The 23,829-nt window shown below is 35.3% G+C and overlaps 2 protein-coding genes across 2 annotated transcripts; one reads left to right on the top strand and one right to left on the bottom strand.

Annotated features, from left to right (window-relative positions):
* Positions 1-879: 879 nt before the first annotated feature.
* aspr (asperous) lies at positions 880-8,744 on the bottom strand. Its single transcript, XM_076127694.1, has 11 exons — positions 8,650-8,744; positions 7,335-7,395; positions 4,290-4,505; positions 3,896-3,987; positions 3,702-3,783; positions 3,533-3,624; positions 3,049-3,213; positions 2,564-2,786; positions 2,191-2,324; positions 1,841-1,988; positions 880-1,635 (listed from the first exon to the last, which is right to left on the bottom strand). Exons 2-11 carry the CDS (start codon positions 7,393-7,395, stop codon positions 1,430-1,432), a joined length of 1,419 nt encoding a protein of 472 aa, XP_075983809.1. The 5' UTR covers positions 8,650-8,744; the 3' UTR covers positions 880-1,429.
* A 5,805-nt stretch (positions 8,745-14,549) lies between these two features.
* Positions 14,550-23,607, top strand: LOC142981361 (protein ABHD18). The gene is made up of 10 exons (XM_076127215.1): positions 14,550-14,788; positions 14,913-14,997; positions 15,419-15,601; positions 17,971-18,083; positions 19,655-19,793; positions 20,105-20,194; positions 20,324-20,858; positions 21,311-21,712; positions 22,173-22,308; positions 22,620-23,607. The coding sequence occupies exons 1-10, from the start codon at positions 14,697-14,699 to the stop codon at positions 22,684-22,686; spliced, it is 1,842 nt and encodes a 613-aa protein (XP_075983330.1). The 5' UTR covers positions 14,550-14,696; the 3' UTR covers positions 22,687-23,607.
* Positions 23,608-23,829: the final 222 nt, after the last annotated feature.

Here is a 23,829-nt window from a genome sequence, read left to right as displayed (position 1 = left end):
GTTCCGTTATTTCTAGGAGTGTCAGTAGGCGTTTACATAATTAAAACGTTTTGTTGTTATACAGAAACAGTTTTTTTTTTCAATCGGTAGCATATAAAAAATATAGTTTTTATCGAAACGTAAGATTTGTATTAAATCGGAATTTTTAATATTTTGGGGTAACTATTCTAATAAACTTTCTTTTTCTTACTGTAACAAAAGCGATTCAAAATTATGTGATTTTTTTTCATCTGAATCTTTGTAGCCGTTTATGTGGTAACAGAATCGCTAAGCGGTGTTGGTTTATGTTGTAACTTGAGCGAAGTTTAACGTACAAATATGACCGTCAAAACGAACCCTGAGTAGGTACCTAATATTTATTTTATTATCACCCACTGGCCACTTTTATGATTAGAAAAACGCATGTGATTGTCGTCATTGACATAATGGGAGGAAGCCCTTATGCTTAATCTTTTAGTTAGCTACCAACATTCAATTCGAGATTTAATTGAAACATTGTTACCTATTATATCTAGCTTCCACAAATGTTTTATTTTTACGAAAATACTTAAGCCGAGTGAACAACCTGGGGAATTTTCAGGTTTACCAAATATTCATGGTCATCATCATCATCATCATCATCATTGGCCCGTGTCTATCTATTGCAGATGATTCATAGTATGGTAATAGTTATCAAATTTTCCTATTTACTTGTCATATTACAAATTAAAGATTATAATTTTTTTTTAAAGTGAATGTAACCAAAGCGTAAACAACGAATCAACATAGGTACTTACATTATATCGATAAGGTCGATCAGATGGATCTAGGGCTGTATAGATAATCTAAGTAGACCATGAGAGAGTACCTAGGTATAATGACATAAATAAAACAAATAAATAACTATATTTTTAAGTTTATTGATGGCAGTTTCTTATTTAGTAACAAAACGATCAACGACTTAAGTTATTGGTTTACTTAATTTAAATACAAAACAAGTTAGAAAAAAGGTTTTCGTTACAAATCTTTTTTTTTTTTTTTTTTTTTTTTTTTCTTAAAAAAGACAACTCCCGCACTAAGAATTGCTCTTGTGTCGCGGGGACTTTTACAAACATACAAACAACGGACACAAAGCACAACCAGACCCGAAACAATTATTTGTGGATCGCACAAATAATTGCTCCGTGTGGGAATCGAACCCACGACCTCCCGACGCAGTGGTATCGGCGTGGCGACCTAAACCACTGCGCCACGGAGGCAGTCGAATTGAAAGTTTAAACCTTAAATTTCAATATCCGTTTATACAGAGATAACTAAAGCGCGAAACTAAACTGGCAAAACAAGAGAACATCACTATTGCATGATCTGTCAATGTCAATATGACATAAGGATTGCGTTTACGAAGCGCGCTTTGATTAAATTACATTATTTTCATCGTATCGTGTTTTGTTTATTCTTTTTTCTCTTCTTTCTTTTCTTCTGCCTTTTCGACTTCTTTCTCGGGTTCAGTGCTTTCTTCCTTGACTTCGGTGACTACAGCTGGTTCGGGTTCGACCTCGGAGGTGAAGTTTCCGTTACGCTTGAACCTGTAGTAGCGACCGGTGGCAACGACTGATTCAGTGTCGTAGCAGTTCACGAGGGCATCACCGTGACGTCCTAATAAAATAAGGATAAAGATTAATTAATTTCATGATACAAAATATATTTACGCATTAAATAAAAAAAATGCTGCATTGCTTTTCATAGTTTTTCATCTCTCGATCAATGTCGAATACTGTTTAAGAGAGCATACAGATCTAGTAAAGCTTCAAACACATTAACCTTAATTCAAAATTAATAATGTATGAAGGAGTTTATTTACCGTTAGGGCAAGTGCAGACGGCAAGATGTCTACGCGACATGCACACGGCGCCGGCTCCACACTGAGAGTTTCCGAGGCAAGGGTCAACGCAGCGGTAGCCGACGCAAGCCAGCTGGTCGTTACACTGGGAGTCCAACTCGCATTCTCCCTGTTAAACAAAATTAATATGAAAAAAAAACACCTTTATAGCATGGGCTTTTGAACATAATATCACCCCAGTTATTGTTGTATTTTAGGAAGCGTAAAGTTTAAAAATCCAATTACTTTCGATATAGGAATTGAAGCTACTACCCATAGCTAATTGTTTCAAAATTAATGAAGAATCTGTCTTCAGCCTAATTTCTACTTACACGTTCGCAAGATACAAGAGCATTTCCGATGTATCCAGTAGGGCAGGTGCAGACGGGACGTTCAGCGCCGGTACGGTCGTGTCCAGGGGTGCACTTGGCGTTGGCACCGCAAGGGTTGGGCTCACAGAGATCACCTGTATCACAATATTGAACAATTTAGGTTCAAGTCCACTGCCTTGAGGCACACCAAATGAATTTTGGCAAATCCTATTACTGCTTCAGAAAAAAAATACCTATTTCAATGTTATATGACTATAATTGTTAAGCAATGTATCTTTATTGAACAAGAGTACCATATTGATGAGTTAATTTCAGTAAAAAGGGCTAGTTTATTCAATCAAAAGCTACTAAAAAATCAACGAATGAAACTTACGGGCTTCGAAAGGTCTGCAGAAGGTGAAGGGGTCACCAGTCATGTTCCTAGGGCAAGAGCACACGGGGGTGAGACCACGGAGGTGGCACTCGGCGTTGACACCGCACGCGTTGATGCAAGGGTCTACGCAAGCGTTGTAGATACAGGCGGGCTTGTAGCTGGGGCATTCTCCGTCAGATGTGCACTCGGCGGTACAGATGCGGTAAGGATCACCGTGGTAACCCTGTAGAATAATACGACTTAGCATTTTTATCTAGGCATTAGGGCAAACCCTTACTTTACGTATTTCAAATCAAACAATAGTCTATGTTTAATAGCAGGTCGGTCTGCTTTCTTGATGACGTATTCGTTATTAAATAATTAAAAAGTGACGGTAAGAATACGAATAAGTGACAATATTCTACATGGTGTGCTAAGCAGTATAATATTACCGTTAATGGTCTTCTAAATTTCGAAATGGACCGACAAATACTAGTACTACTTACTCTTGGGCACTTGCAGACAGCGCGGTGAGCAGCAACAGTCTCGCAGTCAGCGTTGACGCCGCAGTCGCTGCAGGGGCTCGTGCACTTGAAGTCGCGGCACGACTGCGTGGCGCCGCACTCGCTGTCAGACTCACACTCGTGGCGACAACCCACCAGAGGACTGCCCTGTTAACACATATACTACATCAATACATGGGCCCCAAGATAAATATCAGAGAAGGAAAATAATATGGGCTTCTGCAGGTTTGCAATACAAAGGGAGAAACTGTGATTTGACTAGCAGTCCAGTTTTAATAATATTTCACTGCTTTTACTGTCCACTAAGTAAAAAAAGTCTTTAAAGGTGTTCTTCACGCCAGTCAAAATCAAGAATTGCTCGCTGAACATATAGAACACAAAAGGCGACGTTGGAGGAAGGAATGCTAAATATAAATATTAAACAATTCCTAAATGATTTCAAAGTGTCTAAATACTTATTCCGTACCTTGTATCCAGGAAGACAGGTGCAGATAGCTTGGTTGTGAGCGACGTGGCACTTGGTGTTCTCTCCACAAGGAGACGGGTGGCAGGGCTCCTCTGTAAATAACCACGAATTATATAATAGTAGCCTACATTCTATGCATTATAGTGATAGAATATGCTATGGGTCTTACCAGGGTCGGCGATTCTGCAACCGCTGAAGGGATTGCCGGTGTAACCAGGCGGGCAAGAGCACACGGGGACGTGGTTGCGGACCTAGAACAATATTTACGGTTTAATATCTGCAGAACTGAAGCTAAGTTGGAAGAAACTACAAATAAATAAAGAATGTTGAATGTAATGGGTAAAAAACTTTTGTAGTCCTTACATCGCAGTTGGCGTGAGCGCCGCAAGTTCCAGCGCATGGGTCCACGCATTTCTGGTTCACACAGGTCTGTGTGCTGCGGCACTCGCTGTTGTCTGCAAAATTAAGTTTCATTAAAACCTAGGTAAGTTACCATGCAGCCCTAGCAAAAGAAGTAATCCTTCAAAAACAGCTTAACGTCCTAATTTAAGTCAATCAAAATTTAAGTATCCAATGTTCAGAGTGTATTCTATTTTAACCATAGCCTTAAAAAGTCTCCCACCACATTTTTTTTCCTACAGATTTTAAAATGTTGTTATTTCACTCGAAGCTTTCTTCTCTTTGAGTAGCGTCATAATGCAATCTTAAAAAAACTTCTTTTCAGGATAGAGTAATAAGGCCGTGGTTAAATACTTACCAACGCATTCGATCTTGACGCAGTGTGTGAGCGCATCACCGGAGTAGCCCGGCAGACAAGCGCACACGGGCCTCACAGCGCCGTGGATGCAGTGGGCGCCGACGCCGCAGGTGTGCGGCCCGCAGGTCACCAGGTTGTCGGAGATCGACCGCCCGTGCTCGTACAAGTCGCGGCCCAGGTACGAGCGCGCGTATTGACTGTTGTAGTAGCGTTGAGCTGGACAGAAAAGGAAAATTATGACGATAGATATAAGAGAGATACCTAAATATCCCAGTTTTGTGTTTTTATAACTGAGGTTTTGAGAGGAGTATCGATGGAAAGAACCTGCTGCCTCTTTGCACCTAAACTGTACCCATTTCGGGTGTTAAAGATTCCCAAAATTATTCTTAAGAAAAGCAATGCTTTGATAATGATAGTATTTCTATTTTTGTTGGTCATTGTTGTCAAAGAATATGTACGTGATTCTTATAATAATATGATCTTGCCTTTTACAGTGAACTCAAATGCATAAAGGGCTCATTAAGAACAATCTGCTCTCCGTAATAGAAATACAATACTGTCAATCAAATCCCACGCTATTTCTAAATCAGAAGCTCATTCACAAACAAAAGAACTATTCTTATAGTCTCATACGTGATTGATTCATAAATTATACGTAATCATTATTCAGGAAGCAGTTACTTATAAAGGAATGTAGATTAACTAAGTCAACAATAACATAATTAAAATAAACATGTGTTTTTGGCGCAAAAACAAAGACCCACGCACAATCAATCGTAGCTCGTTGGCAGTTAGCAAAACATCATCATTGATAAAAAAAATAAAACCTTGGCAGCTTGCCATATTTGTGCAAGGCTGCGCCTACGCCGGACCTTACGTCCTTGCCATAGAGCACAGACGGAACTTGTCTATACATAGTAAAATGAGAGAATGTCTGTCCGTTACCTAATAAGTATGTTGTGAAAATTGACACTCGTATTTTTTGGCTAATGAGCGTGTATACTAACAATAGCTATGACCTAACTTGTAGACGCTAAACAAACTGAAGTTAACAATTGTAATACCGTTTTAGAATTTATTTACTTATTCATATGTAAACTTCAAGATCAAAAGGATAACTATACATCTTTAAGTTAATGAGTTTAATAGGTAGTCAGTCGTCATGTACTAAATTATAACTGTACACATTGTCAGGATCATCATTACCGTACAAGTTACAAATCTTTTATTAGCCTATAGTTAAAGACAATAAAACCTCGCGCTTGTTCATAACTAAGTCAAAAATTCTTTGACGCTAAGGACTACAAACAAAAAAATAATTGTAGACCAATATAAAGCTTCATATCTAAGCGGTGTCCCCGAGTATAAAGTTATCAGTATACCTTAACTCTAACTTACTATCGTGTAAGAATACACCTTTCCTTATTAATGGTTTATCCGAAAAACCAAAACAGCTGACCGCAGTAAAATTGTATTAAGTATATTTAAATAAATTACGATGACGCACAACGGTCAAGATTTGAGGAAAATCTTACGGTACTTGGAAATGCGCGGGAAAACAAAATAAGTTCTACGAAGTCGAAATCAAAGGCGGATACTAGTGTGGACTATTATCTATTACAGCGTTTCTTAACCTTTTTAAAAGTGCAAATAAATTTTACCCTCTTCATGAAAAACAGGATTTTTTGTTTATTTTAGAACTAAAAGTAATACTGTATTAATTTGTTGTTTGGTAATAAGTTATCGTCACAATTACCAGAATTGCTGGCATTTATTAATTAATTCAAATACTCATAGATAAGACAGTACACAAGAAACCCCCATGCATATACTTTGCGGACCCCTATACACATGCTCACTTTACTAGGTTCAGAAACACTGATCTAGTACATTTTGCAAGTATAGTGTATTGTGGGTGTATTCCGCGTGGTCAATGGTTAATTATTATCTTGGCCTTCACTTCACGATGATATAACAAACGATATATTTTAATTTAATTTTAATAAAGTGCGCTTTATTACTCATCGGGCCGTATATGGAAAGCAGGTACGTTTAAGATGTGATTTGCATTAAATCTTAAACGGTTGATAAGAGCTGATATTGGACCTAAAGGTTATTAAAGAGTCGGTAAAGAGAGTACTCTATTTGCGGTAGTGACTTAAATTTAACGGCAGTTAATGCTCTTTTTCAAGGGCTTAGTAGTTAACCTTGTGTCAAAATCGCATAAGATAATCCCTTCAGTTAACAGCTCTATAAATCGTAAAAACTATTATCCCCGGTTTCTGAGTACATTTAGCGGTAGTTTATCTATTCAATAGGGGTTTTTTTGTATGAGTTTAAACGCTATTGAATAGATAAACTATCGCTAAATGTACCTCAGAAATAGGGGGTTAATGGTGTACTTTAACAATTCAAAGTTAAATCTTAAGTTATTTATTCGCGCTATAGTAAACAGTTTCTTTAAAGTTATTCACTTTCGATCAAAGGTCAAGAATGTGTAGAGAGGAGCTTGGATACAAACGCCGTCGCACATGGCGGTTGCAAAACTCGCGATTGTACGTTGCCTTTTAGTTAATTATGCGCGACAAATATTGAATTAATGACAGATTTAAAAATTAGTTAGTTCTAATAAAATACCACCTAAGTAGACCAAGTAGATCAGTTAATTAATCACGATTTTATGGTTTATAGTATATAGAGTAATATAGACTTCAGATAAATACAGAGATTGTAGAGAATACAAATTATTAAGCTAGCCGAGTCGCAGAAATGTTTATTAAAATCCAGAAATAATAAATATATCATTTTACATAGGAATGTAACGTAATGTATAATGTAACATAGGGCACAATAAGTGATGAAGTAGAAAAATAGGCGGCGACAAATGACAGAGGAGAGATTTGAAAGGAAAAAAGGGTTTTCCCAGCAGTAGGAATGATCATCATTGACCTGTGTCCAACTACTGGAGGTGAATCATCTCTCTCATTCCTGAAAGCATCTCCCGGAATGTTAAAGGGCTACTAATAAAAGGGTTGAGTAACTCACCATCAACGCTTCCTAAAGCTAGGAGCACCAAAGGCGCCAACAGCAGCAGCTTCTGACCCATCTGTTAAACAAAATACCAACATGACTTGGCGGCTTTTTACCAGTTTTTCTATTATAAATCTACATTTTTTAGTAGTTAGTTCGTGTTATATTTTAATTTTATTTGACTGTTTTCATTGTGAGTTTATTATGACATTTTGTTCCAATGTCAAGGTCATATTATTAGCCTTTTTTGGCAAAGTTAACGGTACTTTTTTAAAGCTGAATTTTTTTTATTTTTTTTTTCTGTTTTTATCCTTGATTGCGTGAAATTAAAATATTTGATTTGATAAATAAAACTTAAGATCGGAGTTTTGAAAATAGTTTTAGTCGCCTGTAGCCGCAATAAGGTAAACCTTGATTTAATCCGTAAAGTTTTGGTTTTCGTAACTAATTTTGGATAATAATTATTATGTAGCTCAAGGACAGACAGAAGAATACTAAGTATAAAAAAATATCTTAAGAATGTAGTAATTACATGGCGCTTACGAATACTATTTACATGATAAATGCATCGCGGAGTCTCCACCCAATAATAACTCGGTTTCCTCGTATGACAAGTGAACAAAAGAGCTCATGAATGAGCTACACAACCTCATTGAAGGCTGAACGCGGTCCACTGACTCATGCGATATAAATACACTGACCCCCACATATTTGAGACCTTATTACGGCATAATAGCTAGATTAGAATCTTTACGATTTAACTTTGTACAGATTGTACACCATTTGGTGTCCGCGGTACACTGAAAACGTAGTTTATGCGTTATCCCGGGACCAGACCTTAGCCTAGCGTTGGGATTCTAGTAAAATATTTATACCTATCTGACTTTTTTCTTTATATTTCCAATGCTTTTAAGCGTAAAAATATTGGATTAAGCTTCCGATAAAATTAACGTTATTATATTGCAAAAACTTAGTTTATAAAGGATCCACACTACATACGAGAAACTAAGAACAATAAATTAGAAAATTTTAATACTTTATTTACGGAAAGCATATTTTGTTTATTAGAGAAAATTGTTTTGGATGTTCTAAAGTTTTATGCACTGATTTATCGCCGTTTGAATTTAGTTTGATGTCGTTGTTTACTTTTCACTTGTTCGTTCAAGTTAACAGCAAACCGCTATTTGATCGTAATAATCCAACTTTAAAATTGATCGATTAACACTCACTTCACAGTTGAAAAAAAATACAAGCGATTAAAATTGTTGATTAGTTTTTTAAGTTAACTTTTTTAAGCACTGCGATTTTTCGCGCCACAGATGACACTTACGTCTGTTCGTGTTTTGTCTCGCGGTGAGATAACAGTCTGTGAGGCACAGGCACCGTCCTTATACTGCCTGAGGCGCCTACGCTACCGCCTATAGATGCGTGCCTATCTAGCCTTTTTGCATTATACCTTCTATCTTAACTATGACATAGAACGTTGAACCCGGTAATTAGATCAGGAAATAGACCCTACGGGGTGGGCACATCTCAAGGTAGTTATTTAACAAAAGACTTATCCCTAATAGAACAACTATGAATATTATTAGTGTTGATAAAGATCAATAATTATACCGATATATTAAGTCCACTTCATTAATTGCATCCATATTCCATATACATGCGATCAACGTGATGTATGGATCGAATGCGCCAACGCATGACATTTTTCACATTAATTCAAATTATCTAGTCAATAATCGTTTAATGCCCAGTTAAGAGACTTAATAACAAATTATGGACTCTGGGTACCTCTTTGGTCCGAACAGTTTCGTATGCAACTGCAGATTGATTTCCTAGACTGACTAAGTCCTATTATGATATTCAGAATCTTTGAAAAGATTTTGCTTAGGTATAAAAACAGACGTTTATGGAAAAATAATAGTATCTAACGTGTACCTAGCTTATGTAACTTACTTAACTGCAGCAGTTGTAAATGCTTTTGATGGTGATTTAACTTATTTCTTAGTTATATACTTGATGCTTTGCAGTGTATGTGTACCTTTCAAAGAAAGTTCCGTGTTCCTAAGACGTGACGAGAAAGATAATATTATAGGAATCCTGAGAATTAATTAATTCTTGAAAGGGTACAAAATCACCTTTACTTACTACGCAAACTCTCCATGAAAAATATTTTTATGACATCATTATCGGATACAAAAATATATCAGACCTATTTCCTTATCCAGTAACGTGAACAACTTATTTTTTAATTATCGGTGAGTCAAGCACATCTCATTAATAACAAGTATTGATTACCTTTTTTATTTATAGACGATTTGTAAACGTTTTAAAATAAAAATACGATTGTGAATATTTATTCTGTCGTCTTTATGAAAAACCTGCTTCCTGCTACGGGAGTGTAACTTGTGCCGAAACGTCAAGCTAACCAAGGATAACTTCTAATGTATGTTTCTTTCAAAGTGCTGAGCAGTAGATGCTGATCATGTGAAACAAAAGTTACAAAGGGAACTATAAGTCCTTTCGAAAAGGTTTCGCATCATGCCAACATTTTCAATTTTTGGAAATAAAATAGGTAGGTACATTGCATGATTGTATCATAATAAAAAATATATTTAAAACTATTAACGGACCTATTCTATAATATTGATTATACATAAGATTTTCTTAAATAGTTCCGAGAATATAAAACTGATTCACCATTTTTAAACATTAATGGCTAAAACTAGTTTTTAATTATAAAAATTAATGTGTATGAGTTTTCTCTCACTCCATATTTGGGATTCGCGAATGGCCATGATAACGAGTGATACGAATCACGCTAAATATGATGTCATTTCTACTTAAGCAGTTACAGTATAACTTGTAAAATGGCGAGCGTATTTTCCCGCGCTCATTTTCAATTCTAACTACAAAATCTCTTTTCGTATTAGCAATTGCTTAAAAATTCATAAAACATCTCTTATGCACATAAATGTAGTACCTAAATACTAATATAATTCTAAGATATGACGATGTTCCGATACAAATTTTAAAATGAGTAATATACATGCTAAATTTAAATAATAAGTAAGTGTCAAAAGCTCGACCGGCAAATCATAAAAGTCTTAAGTGTTATTTCTTATCGAAATGACTAAGAACCTATTTGATCTAAGTATATTACATACTATTACATAGTGGCTGGCTAATCGAGAAGAATTAAAAATGTTAATTTTATGACTAGCTACTAAAAATGGTGCGTGAAGGTGTGTCAAGTCTTTTTATGTAATGTATAAGTTATAACCCGCAGTTGATCTACAGGCACACAAATAGATACCATGGGATAGATTTCCCTTGATAAGTACTTAAATGTTTTAGATTTATATCCAATTTCCAGGCTTCACAGAACTGCTAATATCACCTTTAATCTTTACAATGCTAAATTAAAATAAATATACCTACAAATAAACAAAACAAAATCATAGAGGACATACAAGTACATACATTATTATTTAAATGTATAACAAATCACGTGTATTTCATGCAAATTTATTACTTCTGCGACACGTTCAGCAAACCTAGTCCTAAAATCATAACAAACCCACGCACTTACGGTTAGTAACAAAATAAATCGAACTATATGGATTTCCCATATCAGGCGGCGATATCAAGCATTTATAATAAAATTGACTCAATTATCATCTATATCCTGAAGATTCAAAGAGCTTTTTCGTTTTAAATACCAATTTTAGCATATATTTTTGGCAACGGTCTAAGGCTCAGTAGATACCTGACTCAGTTGACTCCCACGTCATTACGTAATGTTTTCAACTGACACCTGATCCTATGTGTTTTTATAGAGCTTTACAATATAATAATTAACATAGTATTGATTCGTATAAATAAGTTAATCAGTGGTCTTTATTTAATCAATTAATTTGGGTGATTATATATTGCTTTGGGTAATTAATGATTATTTGAATGAAGTTGGACGTTTGGCGCAGTGGTTAACGTGGTCACCACGCTGACCTCGCCGCAATAACTGTAGCGCCGCGAGTGGTTTGTTCGAATCCCACCCGAGACAAATCTTTGTGTGAAGAGCACTAGTATCTGTTCTGACCCTGATTGTTAATGTATCTATATAGTTAAGTACATTGAAGTTTGTAAGTATGTTTATCAATTCTTTGGTTACCATAGTACAAGCTCTACTTAGTTCAAATCAAATCGATCAAATGACCGTGTGTAAGTGGTCCAATGATGATGATATTTCAACGATATTACAAAGAAACGTTGATAGGTATCTAAGATAGATCTATTATATTAGATCACATTAGGCTTGTTACCACCTACACTGAGCATCTACGTAGGTACATAATGATACACATACTTACAAGAGTAATTATGTTACATACGGTTGAGTAATTTACATACTTCGTTGCTTATTACTTTAAATAGTTAATCATGGATCTCAATAATAAGGTAAGCAGTGATAGCAGAGTGGCTGGTAGCTGGAAAATCCAACTTTTTAGGTCTGGGATTCGTTCCCGTCGGGCCAAAGTTGTTACTAGCTTCCTGGCCCTTTGGGTTTGTAATGGTATGAGAGCAAAGGAAGTTGGAATTCGTGGTGTGCCAGAGAGAGAGCGTGTAAAACCGTAGGTCCTGTACTACGCCTGGATTATTGAGGGGGAGACTAGAGTAGGAACTAGGAAGAGTGGCTGGTGAAGACGCTCGTTATTTTTTGATAACAAACAAGTATAGGGAGGTAATTACCCACCCTACAAAAATATAAAAACGAAGATTATTTATAACACAAAACAAAAACTGTGAATACAATTTATTGCTTTGTTGTTAATGTTAAAATTTTGATTAAGTGTGATATTATGGAATCGATCTCATAAATTGTGTCTGCTCTACAAATCAAAGTTGATATTTGTGGAGCATAACAATAATATTCCTTTTTTATGACATCGATCAAGGTCTTCCTCCGTGATAAACGATGCTATAATATATTAATGTAATAAATTATTTCATATTACCATATAGAAGAAATGAGACATTCCCCATTAACGCGGATGGTAACATCCTACGCAAATAATTTACATTTAAAGCGCCTAATCTGTTTTTGTTACATGAATGGGATCACGCCATATTTGGTGATCATAATCCGTATTTTCATTTTTATTGTTCATTTGGTACTTGTTAAAGGCCATTTATAGTTATTTATCGTATTGTTTTTGCTCATAACTACCCGTGTTGTTAAACTTAGATACCTATTTAACAGCTAGGGACCTGTTTTAGTATGGAAATATTATTCTTATGGCGTCTTCAAGAAAGCTTTAATTTATTCTAAAATTGTTACTTATCATCGTTGTAATGACACCTTTCTATAAATATTATAGGTTCCTCACCTTTAACGGACCATCAGCCCCTATAAAAGGTTAAAAATCAAGGCCTTAGCTAGACTTCAACTAAATAAGTATTATAGGTACCACCAAGTAACAAGTTAGTGATTAAAATCTTTTAAAATATGACACCGATTACGTTAATAAGCTTTGTCTTTTAGCTTTGTACACGTAACACTACGAATGTATCGATTTTTCACGTTGTACGTTATTGTTTATTGCTGTAGATCTAGATTCTTAGAGGCATTTCTACCTTGCACAATATTTATTGTAATAGATTTTAAGAAGCCCTTAGCGCCTAAGTCTTGTCTGGTCAGGTAAATGAATAAACACTGATAATAAACAAATAGGTATAGTCTTTTTCCAGTTTCGCAGAAGCAGTTTATATAAAGGTCTCAAACATAAGCATTACCTTATGCAGATATGCTTCAATCTTTCGGGCTTTCGGGATTAACTCTCGATTGCATCAAACCTAATCGAAATATTAAGTCTTACAGAGTTTAGCTTGTTTGGGCTCCTGGTTACATGGGCGTAAAAGAGAACCATAACGTTGACGAACAGGCAACAGATCAGAAGCATTCCCAATGAGGACCGTTGATATCTGACGATGAGTATGACTGTTGGATGTTATGATCAAAGTGTTTTCGGTGGTGCTGGTAGCAGCTCCTTACATAATCAATGATTTATACCAGACATAATTATATTGTTAAAACCATTTGGCGATTCAAAAGAGTGGCCAGGAGTTTCTTGCCAGCTCTTCTCATTGGCCCTACCTTCCGAACTGGCGGTAAATTCACTCTTTGTATCATTGACTATCATAAGTTTCAGCATTTGATCTATATGAATAAATGATTTGATTTTGATTTTGACCAAAAGCTGCAGTCAAACTGGCCAATAACCACACCAAAGACCAGCATCTTATAGAATTGGGAATCGTCGTCGGGTCTAGGTTATTCATTCTAAGTTATTAATTAAACTAATAATCAAAAGCTGGAGCGGTAAGTATGTCAAACATCAGCAATGGTAAAATCAAATTAATAAAAAAATTATAGTCAAGGGCACTACGGGAAATGCAACCTACGTACTTACTAAATAAGAGCCAAATATGACCCAATATGTAGCCATTGATTGCTATGAGGAAGCGGAAAACATAAAACATTTTATATGTGTATGCAAGGTTTTAAATATTATTATGAAATTATGGATCTTCTAGGATACGGATACCCTAACCCAGACTCGAGGTTAACTGGGGGTGCTCTGGGTCCCAGAAGATTACGAATACCTACCTACCACTGCGAAGCATAACCGATCTCGTATGTTTTACACTGTAGCGGCGAAGTTGGGGTGATGCATACAAAGTATCAGCAGTGGTTGAAGCGTCAACGGGCTACAAGCCTGCTCACCCACCCATAACGTAGGATAAGATAAAGGTATAAATTAGAGATAACCGGTAGAGAGGCTACTGGGATTAGATTCACGACCTTTAACAATAGAACAACAGCGACATCATATTTTTTTAATTTTCGTACAATTTGAAATGAACGAAATTAGGAAAACTTTTTCTTTATTTTAACCAAACCTCAATCGTTTTTTCTCACGTTTCGTACATTATGCTACTAAAATATTGGGACTATGAGATCTTAAACAGTGATAAATATTGCATATTTATTAATATTTTGGTTATTTATGTCAATTATTTAACAATAAACAAATAATAGTTGCACTTTTAAATAATTGGGAGAAATAATCTTTTTACATTAGGTAATACAGTTTTCCAACCTTTTGGAAGAAATGAGAAACCGCGTGAAACGAACACTATCTGTCATCTGTCAAAGCGACAGTGACAGAACAGCTGACCGCACTGAAAAAAAAAACTTGTTGACATCTCATTTTCCAAGATGTATTGACAAGGGGTGTATCGTAATAGGATATCAAATTATTTCGTAAATAAACTGCACTGTGAACTGGTCCACAGCCACGCACCGCACAAACCATGTCCGCTAGCAGACTAGATGCCGTGTACAGAAGTATACTTCTCACGAAGTTTTTCACTAAAGGATGGGGGAAACCAGAAAATTTACGAAGGTTAGATTCATGACAAGAAAAGCATGAGTTATAGGTGTTGTGTAACGTTAAACTTGCCGCCAACATTACTATTCTGGAGAATTCGGTGTTATGTTTCTATAATAACTGGTGTTGTTATTTTTAGGTTATTTGAATTCAGAAAAGTTGTTTCGAACCGTGAAGAGTGCTTTAAATTAGTTGAAAGAGACTATCCTGTTACGATCACCAGGGTAAGTAAATATTTGTGACCATTTCCAGTAAAGGACCTATGTAATTTTTTTATAATTCATATAAAATTATTGTTGATAAATACTGAATGTTTACTAATACTATCTTTTTCCTGAAGGTATAACTATTTTCCGTGTGTTTCCAATTTTCCGTTTTGTTTATTTTGTTCTGGTTTATTATTTATACTTACCAGTCATACCTTTTTTGATGAACAGTATGTCAGTCTTTTATTGATTAAAATAAGCCTTCTTTTGTTGAGCAAATTAGATTTAGTACCGCCTGCAACTGGTATCCTGTAGATCTATATTATGTTTACTGAGTGACCATAGATAGAAAGCCATATTAATAAATTCCTATGAGCAACAATTCATCTTATGTGCTTATTTCACATACTTGTTTCACAAACTTTATTAATGTTATTAGGATCAAAATCTAAATGACTGCAGACTCCTGGAAGGTTACTTCATCACCCCACTGGAGCGGTATCTGCCGGGCATAGTGCCGGAGATTGCACAAAAAGCACACTTTCAAGCTATCCTGCCAGTGCACTGGCCACAGCCGGGATGTAAACCTGTGTGTTTGCACTTAGCTGGCACCGGAGACCATGTAAGTAATTTATATTATCATTTTAGATATCACTTACCAAAAGCCCAGATTCTATGCACTGTTTATCTAGTAACAAAAGGCCAGAATCAGTTTTCTGCAACCAATGTTTTGTACTGGTTTCCATGGTAAAGTATTTAAATAATTGATTTTAACTATTTTTATGTCTCATACGAAAATTTTAATCCAAAACTAAAGTAGCAATGAAATAGGCAATTACATTAGATTGTTGCTGGCATACATAACTCAAGCATTGTAAATTAGTTTTTAGTTGCTAATAAATACATTCAACTGTTGTTTAGTACTATGACAATTTAACCACAAAGAATTGCATGCATAAGTTATCATTTGCACTGAAGTGTGAAAACCTCTGTACACAAACTTGCTCTATGAAATAGTGCACTTTCTAAATGCCACCTTATCTATGAGAAAATAGAGTGTATTTTAATTTATCATAAATTTTAATTACAATGTACTATCGTAGCCGTGATAGCTGAGTGGTATTAACACTCGCCTCCCATGCATGAGGTCAAGGGTTTAAAACCTAACACAATTAATGACTTTTCAAGTTATGTGTGTATTAAAAAGAATCATCACTTTCTCTTACACTGAAAAACATAGTGAAGAATTCTCTTCACTAATTTTAGAGGAAGACAGGTGTAATAATTATTATCCTTAAACCCATTTTTTTTAATTAGCCTGTTTCTATGTCCCACTGGCGAGCTAAGGCCTCTCCCCTGAGTTTCCAGTCCCCTCAGTCGAAACATAGTTTAAACCAATAGTTTAGGAATTATATAAGAGTTAGTTACGAATGCAACAAGTTATATTTGATGTGGAATTTTCGGTATCTGCCCTCTGTTATCTATTGTTACGACATAGCTGATATGATCCATTAGCTGAAGACATGGAAGCTATCATGAAAATGACTGATTGTGTTATCAGTCATATATTGTTGTTAAGTAAACAATAACAAGGAAGGTTATGTAGTTTCACTAGTGGAATCACGCGATTATCCGCGTGGTCATGTTGTCACATAGTATCTCACGACTTTGTCGCTTCTCTCCCGCTTTAAAAAAAGTTTCGCTTGGTGTTAGAAGGGTTTGGCGTAAGGCATAAGCCCGCTATTTATAACACACTAGCTGACTCGCGCAACTTCGCTTGCGTCACCGAAGAGAGGATGGGTCATAGCTTTCCTCGTTTTTGTAACATTTTTCGTTGCTACTCCGCTCTTAATGACCGTAGTATGATGTTATATAGCTTGCCTTCCTCGATAAATGGACTATCTAACACTGAAAGAATGTTTCAAATCAAACCAGTAGTTCCTGATTTAGCGCGTTCAAACAAACAAACTCTTCAGCTTTATAATATTAGTATAGATTGTTTAACATTTTCAAGTGTAACATTTTATGCCGGTTTAACTTATAATATCTTCGTTTTTTTTAAACTAAGCTAGGAGCTACAGGTGGGACGAGAAATATTGTTTTGTAGTTCAATAAGTAGATTCATTAATTCATCTTGAAGATTATAAGACCAACTATGTTTAGATTTCACCTGAACAACGATTGCAAAGCACGTCAAAAGGTTGTAGTTGTTAGTAAAGTAAAGCACAAGTTTTATTCGAGAATCGTGAGCTTGAAATCGCTTCTCATTTGAACGTTCTTTGATACCTACTAGCCAATAAACCGCGTTAAACTATGAAACACAAATGCTACCGTCTATCGTTCGCTCTCGTCGTATTCAGCCAGACATATCCAGACAATTCCTTGATCTTGACTTAGCGAATGATTTATAGGCTCGCCTCACACCTGTGTGTTGATATCAACAATCTAACCGTGGTATGTTATTGTGATTGGCAAAAACAATCTGTTGATACGACGCGTGGAGGCGCGTCATCCATGTTGCATTGATGCCAATGAACCGCTGACGTTCAACAAACGCTATTTATAACACGAATTTTTAATTTTGTTTACGTTGCACACGGCCGGATTAGTGTTTCCTTTTAAGAAGTATGAAGTCGTTTTTCGAATGGAGAGATGATAAATCCGTACCTTATTCATGACTACGATTTTTCTTTTTCCGTGCTTTTTCAACTTGATGAAAAATATACACCCGTATTTTTGTAAAAAGGTTTTTAACTTCGATATTAGATCTCAATCATACTTATTTGAATATAATGTTTATGTTCAATGAAGTATAAAAGTTTTGTAAAGGTATTTTCAGTCGACTCTTGCATGTTTTATTGACATTTTGGCTTACTGCAGTCAGTTTTTTAAATTATTCTTCAAGTTCAAACCTTTAATGGTAGATATATTATGGTCACCATAGACCTAAGTCAGTTAAAGTGTTTTACAACGTGTCCTTCTTGTCCCCAGTTCTTCTGGCGACGGCGAAATTTAATGGTGAAGCCGTTGTTGAAGGAAGCCGGCCTCGGTGGCATCATCCTCGAGAACCCGTTCTACGGACTGCGCAAGCCTACCGATCAAGTGTATGTATTCTAATTATTAATTGTATTAAACTATCCTTAACTAACAAAATGGCGAATATGATTTGCTATCAAAATTTTGAAATATGAAAAATTTTAAAGACTATTTTAAAGGAAACTAATTTTGTTAAGTTTTATTGAACGACATGAAGATATAAAAAATCAGCTTTGTAACGCCTTTTTAAATCGTTACACCAATCAAATAAAAGTCTCACAAAAAAAATTAATCATTAAACAATAGCTACTAAGTGCTGTTAATTCTTGCCTTTTAATTTGTGACCAGTCTTTATAAGTCACAGGTCTAGATGTAAAAAGTTATTATACCTACTCCCTTTCGATAAAACTTCAATAAAATTTTATCTTCGAACACTTTATCAAAAGAAACCTATTTATTGTTGTCTGCAGATATCATTCTGAAACAAAAACATGTAAATTAATGCACCTTTTCTTTTATTTTAGTATGAAAACAGGAAAACAAGGAATCACTTAAGTATATTATCGCACGAACAAAACACATAAAAGGATGATTCTCATTTACCACTAGACAAGTAGGCTATCTCCCAACAGAATCGAATTTAAATTCGATTGGATTAAATTCGAGCTTATGTCAAATTGGGCTTTTAAATTCTAAACTAGCGCGTGATCAAACCATTATTTAAAATAAAAGTTATAAAAATCAACAATCCAATTAGTTTTACTTTAAACTAGCGTTCAGTCTTACGCTAGTTTAGAATTCTATAAGCGATAAGCTCGAATTTGTATCTGTTACTGTAAAAGCCCGAACTGTGGTAAATCCTAAGACTTTCCGGTAAAACCTAAGATCCTAAGATTAACCAAGTGAATAGTGGTAAAAGTTCGAAATAAAATAATTGTTCGGACTTTTACCATTGAGAGTTGGTAAATCTTAGGTTTTACCGGAAAATCTTAGGATTTACCACAATTCGGGCTTTTAGATACAGTAACACATCCATCGAATTTGAATTCGATTCTGTCAAAAATAAACCGACTGTAAGGGATATCTAGATATGAGAATCATTCTTAATACCTACGTTGGCTACTGAACACTTCCCTATTTAGATAATCACTTCTCTACCCTGTTGTTGTTTACACAAAGCTATTGGAATTGTATAGAGAAAGCTAGATTAAAGCAAAACGAACCTAATTTCAATTGTTCTAAAGATGTAAATAATTGTGACTATAAATTAAATTATTTCAATTAATCAAATGTCTATTAGCATTAGAAATTTACTTAATTGTTAATTCAAGGAACACGTTAAAATTAAAATGTCTAATTGTATTTTCATGAAAACCAACTTTAAATGCTGTGCCTTTAGAGCTATTTCACTTTAACCTCCTCAACTTATCGCTGCTAGCCTGTTTTTATTTTGCATTTAATTCAGAATTACGTAGGTAGTACACTTGTGTATTATTTTATAAACTATGTACTCGTAAAGAATAGCTGCTATATATTATCAAGTATATTTCTATAATCTATAGTTTTAATCAGGGTGTTCTATAATCAACGTAAAATGTCTCCAAAAAGGTCCTATATTACATTTGACTACATTTTGCAGTCGATCATCTCTGCACAATGTGTCAGATATATTCGTGATGGGAGGCTGCCTGATCCTCGAGTCGTTGGTGCTGTTCCACTGGTGCGAGCGCAATGGACTCGGCCCGCTCGGCGTCACTGGACTGTCCATGGGCGGACATGTAAGTGAGAGACAACTAATATTAACCTAGGAATCAAATTCTATGAGAGTTCTAGAAAAAGAATTCTACTTTTGAACAAATAACTATTTTTCTACACCTGTAGAAACGTTTTACTGGACGTCATTATAACTCGCACTCTATACGTACGAACGTACATGTCCGTGTACGCTCATGTTGGCCGTACAGCTTAACCGATTGTTCAATCTAGCGAATATGACTGTGTTCTAAACCTTCGTGATGAAGAGAAATTGATATAGAAGAAATGAAGAGAATAAACTGTTGAGACTGAATCTTTTTATTCGCTTTACCAGATGGCGTCTCTGGCAGCTACAAATTGGCCGAAGCCTCTAGTGTTAGTTCCGTGCCTCTCTTGGTCAACAGCTTCTGCAGTCTTCTTACAGGTAATAAACAACTTCATTAATTAAAAATAAATACTTAGTAGAAAAGGAATGGATCAAATTGGTATACGATTACTTCTTTTTGGATCGTTAAAACTTGAAATAGTTTTAAATAACTCCTTTTATTTCCAGGGTGTAATGGCTCAATCAATAAACTGGGATCTATTAGAGGACCAGTATCTCTCTGACGGCCAGTATCGTGAGAAACTCTCCAAAATGGTGACTATCGTAGACGAAGCGTTCTTGGCCGGCAAGAAGTTCGCACGCACATACTCATCTGGCGTTACACACAAAACAAAAACTGTTAACAGTGAAAATAGTGATAAAGTGCAAATAAAATATCAAGAAAATTGTGATAAAAGTAAAATAGATATAACAAATAACGAAATTAATGTTGATAAAAATGGTTCGAATGTCATAGACGTTAGTAAAAACGTTATGAAAGAGAACAAAGTGCCTAAGCCCGCTGTTTCGTCTGAAACTTTAGTGAACATTGAGAATCTGAACTCTGAGTTGAAACGGTTACGGAATGAAGGCAAGATAAGTGAAGTGTTGTACACCAAGTTGATATCCAACGAGAAGTTCGTACTGGACCCTCAGGATATCGATGATATCAACAGTTTAACAGAACAAATGATAAAGGAAGTACTGCTCAAATGTAAAGTAGGTGAGTTGCGTATATTAATGGTATATATGTATTAACTAAGGCTTTGTGCATTTTTTTCATTGGATATTTAGATACTGAGTCGCATGAAGTATTTTCATATGAATGATCACCTGAATATGTATTTCAACTATATCATAATATACGATAGTTTGTATGTGGTGTGTTGATAAATAACTTGGCACTAATGTCGGTCTTTACACGCGCCATTTATCAATGTGATTAAATATGCAGAATTTTGGAGGATCGCGTGTTATGTCAAACTACTAATGCTTCAAGTGTGAGCCAAGTCGAGTCAACTAACAAAAATATGTTTCTGTCTTTAAGATGTTTCTATTATTGTAGTCATACTTTTTACGCTACTGCGTTACCATATTCGAGTAGACATCAACTTGTCTTGCTTTACCAACCTCAGTGATGAAAAAGTTATTAAAGATAAAAATATTCTGTTACAGCCGAACTCAAAAAAATCGACAAAGAAAACCAAAAACCCGAAGGTGGAGACAAAACTTCAAAGGAGAATTCACCGGACATTGTGAAGACCCAGGCAGCAGTACGAGTCACCCAAGACCCCGACATTATCATAGAAAGTCCCAACCCCCTGAAATACCCATTAAAATCTGTACAAACTAAAGAGATCGAGGTGAAAAAGGCTGATAAATCGTGGAATATTTCTGAGTTTACGTCAGATCTTTGGGTGAACTTGCCTTTCATCGGCCGGTCGAGTGGGAGGAAGATAGATATAAGTAAAATACACTGGCGGGACAGAGAGGCACTACAGTTCATGAGGGGTATTATGGACGAGTGCACGCATTTGAGTAATTTCTCGGTGCCGTTCGATACATCACTTATTATAGGTATGATATAAACATTATGTTTGTATATAATAATATATAATAATAAGTATATAATAGTACATAAGAATGCTCCACGTGTAATCTATGCATATCTTGGCAACGAATAGTTATTATTCAATAATCCAGTTATAGATTTGTGAATGCTATTACTACTTGTAGTGAAAGCGCATTTTATAATGATTTATTAAAATGTCGAACATATTTCTTATAACTACGAAGTCACGAGAAATGTGGTTCGATACCCAGGCCCGACAAAATGTTATTAGGATTTCAAGTTTCTGCCAGAAATTTCAAAATTAAACATCAAGTAATCCGAAGTTCAGCAAATGGCTAGTCCAATTTCATAAGACTGCCGAAACGATAATACTAACATCTTCGGGTTTATGAAACTTAATATCTTATTAATGTCAAATGTTAGCTTTTGCTGCGAGGGTACTAAAATCTAAATGTTATTTGCTAGCTGTATGTGCCAAACACGACGCGTACGTGCCCCGCGACGACGTGGGCACACTGGAGGAGATCTGGCCCGGCGCCGAGGTGCGCTACGTCGACGCCGGACACGTCTCCGCTTACATACTACATCAGTCGCTGTTCAGGTACATTATAACCACCTTAATATGAATAATACACTTTGGGACGATAATTCATTATACAGTCTAGAGCATGTGAAATATTATAATGATGATATTTAACATATTGCTATATTCTATACCGAAACATCACAAAGCGTGACAAAATAATACGTGATCGAGTTAATCCCCGATTGTTGAGTCGGGTAGTCCGGAAACAGCTAAGTTACAACTAGTTAGATAAAGTAAAACTAACTCAATATCAAAGTTTATTAATAGTCGATTTTTGATGAAAAACTCTGAAGTCAATTACTGTAAATACCTTCTTTGTTCTCCAGGTCTTGCATCAAAGAAGCATTCGAACGCTCAAAGAAACGATGGAAAGATGGCAAACACATTGATTGACGATAGCTTTACATCAATCAGAGTAGTATTGACACTTCTGTACATTCATCTACTTCAAGTATATGAACACAATCCTAACTAAACTGTTGCTTTTACATCATTCATATATTTAGCTAATCTTCGCCAAATAGTACTATGTTATTATTTACTATGTTTATTAATTCTTGTTATTTTCATACTGTCTGGATATTTGTTAAAAATGACAGTGCCATGTTATCTACTTTTTATATTGAATATTGGTAGCACAAATTTTCAAGGACGTGTTTTTTAAGTCCGTAAATTTTAATTGTAACTTGGAGTATACAATGAAACTCTTATGCCCGGGAGATGAGAGGATGTCTACATTGCGTTGCAAGGTGCTATAACTACACTTGTCACTTGATGGATTATATAATTTATAACCTCCGCAATTTACTTGCTACATGAATTTTACCCCATTCATGATCGAATACTGGAACGTCCGTAAATTTTAAATAACTTTTCGATTTAGTATAATAATAACGTGAAAAATGAACTCAAAATTGCGACATTTCAGTAACAAATTTTAAAATGTGCAGCAAATTGAGGCGCAACTACGCTACCGTTTATGTCAAATGGTAATCAAGGCTCTTAGAGACTTTATTATAATGAAATACTATAGGTTTGAAATGAAATGAATCTACCAAGTGACAAGTTAGTAGTAATAATGTTGAGTATTCTGGTAACACAGTGTATTGGTATTTTTACCGCCGCATTGTCGCGGATAGTAAGTACAAAGGAAAACTTTCGAGTGCGTATTATTTAGTTAGACATACAGTTTTAGTACTACGCTTTTTAGATTTTTTATCGTAGTTTCCCGATGTATATAAGAGTATAACTATATTCTCTATTGAGACGTAAAGTGTACATGATATTTTTATAAAATAAATGTTTTTATTTTCATATATGTCTTTAATTATGTCTTAATAATAGAGGCAATAATGTCTTCTCTCGGATTGAGAGAGATGTTTAGCCTTCACTTTACCACAGTGACTAAGGAAAAGAGACACTACATATAAATACCCGTTTTAAATGCTTGCAAGGTTTCCCAACAACATCAATCTATATCAAACTTATTGATTAGACTTCCAATAGACTTCTAGGATGATAAACATAAAACGTCAT

The sequence above is a fragment of the Anticarsia gemmatalis genome, chromosome 20 (assembly GCF_050436995.1).
Source record: "Anticarsia gemmatalis isolate Benzon Research Colony breed Stoneville strain chromosome 20, ilAntGemm2 primary, whole genome shotgun sequence".
Classification (NCBI taxonomy): Eukaryota; Metazoa; Arthropoda; class Insecta; order Lepidoptera; family Erebidae; genus Anticarsia; species Anticarsia gemmatalis.
This window is presented reverse-complemented; position numbering and strand designations above follow the sequence as displayed.

Bases quoted from the DNA above. Each gene is read 5' to 3' on its own strand.
- aspr (XM_076127694.1), bottom strand. From the start codon at position 7,395: ATGGGTCAGAAGCTGCTGCTGTTGGCGCCTTTGGTGCTCCTAGCTTTA. The intron at 4,506-7,334 runs GTGAGTTACTCA...TTTTCTGTCCAG, and splicing joins AGCTTTAGGAAGCGTTGATG to CTCAACGCTACTACAACAGT. The intron at 2,787-3,048 runs GTAAGTAGTACT...ATTATTCTACAG, and splicing joins CTGTCTGCAAGTGCCCAAGA to GGTTACCACGGTGATCCTTA.
- LOC142981361 (XM_076127215.1), top strand. From the start codon at position 14,697: ATGTCCGCTAGCAGACTAGATGCCGTGTACAGAAGTATACTTCTCACG. The intron at 15,602-17,970 runs GTAAGTAATTTA...TCTTGTCCCCAG, and splicing joins TAGCTGGCACCGGAGACCAT to TTCTTCTGGCGACGGCGAAA. The intron at 20,859-21,310 runs GTGAGTTGCGTA...ATTCTGTTACAG, and splicing joins ACTGCTCAAATGTAAAGTAG to CCGAACTCAAAAAAATCGAC.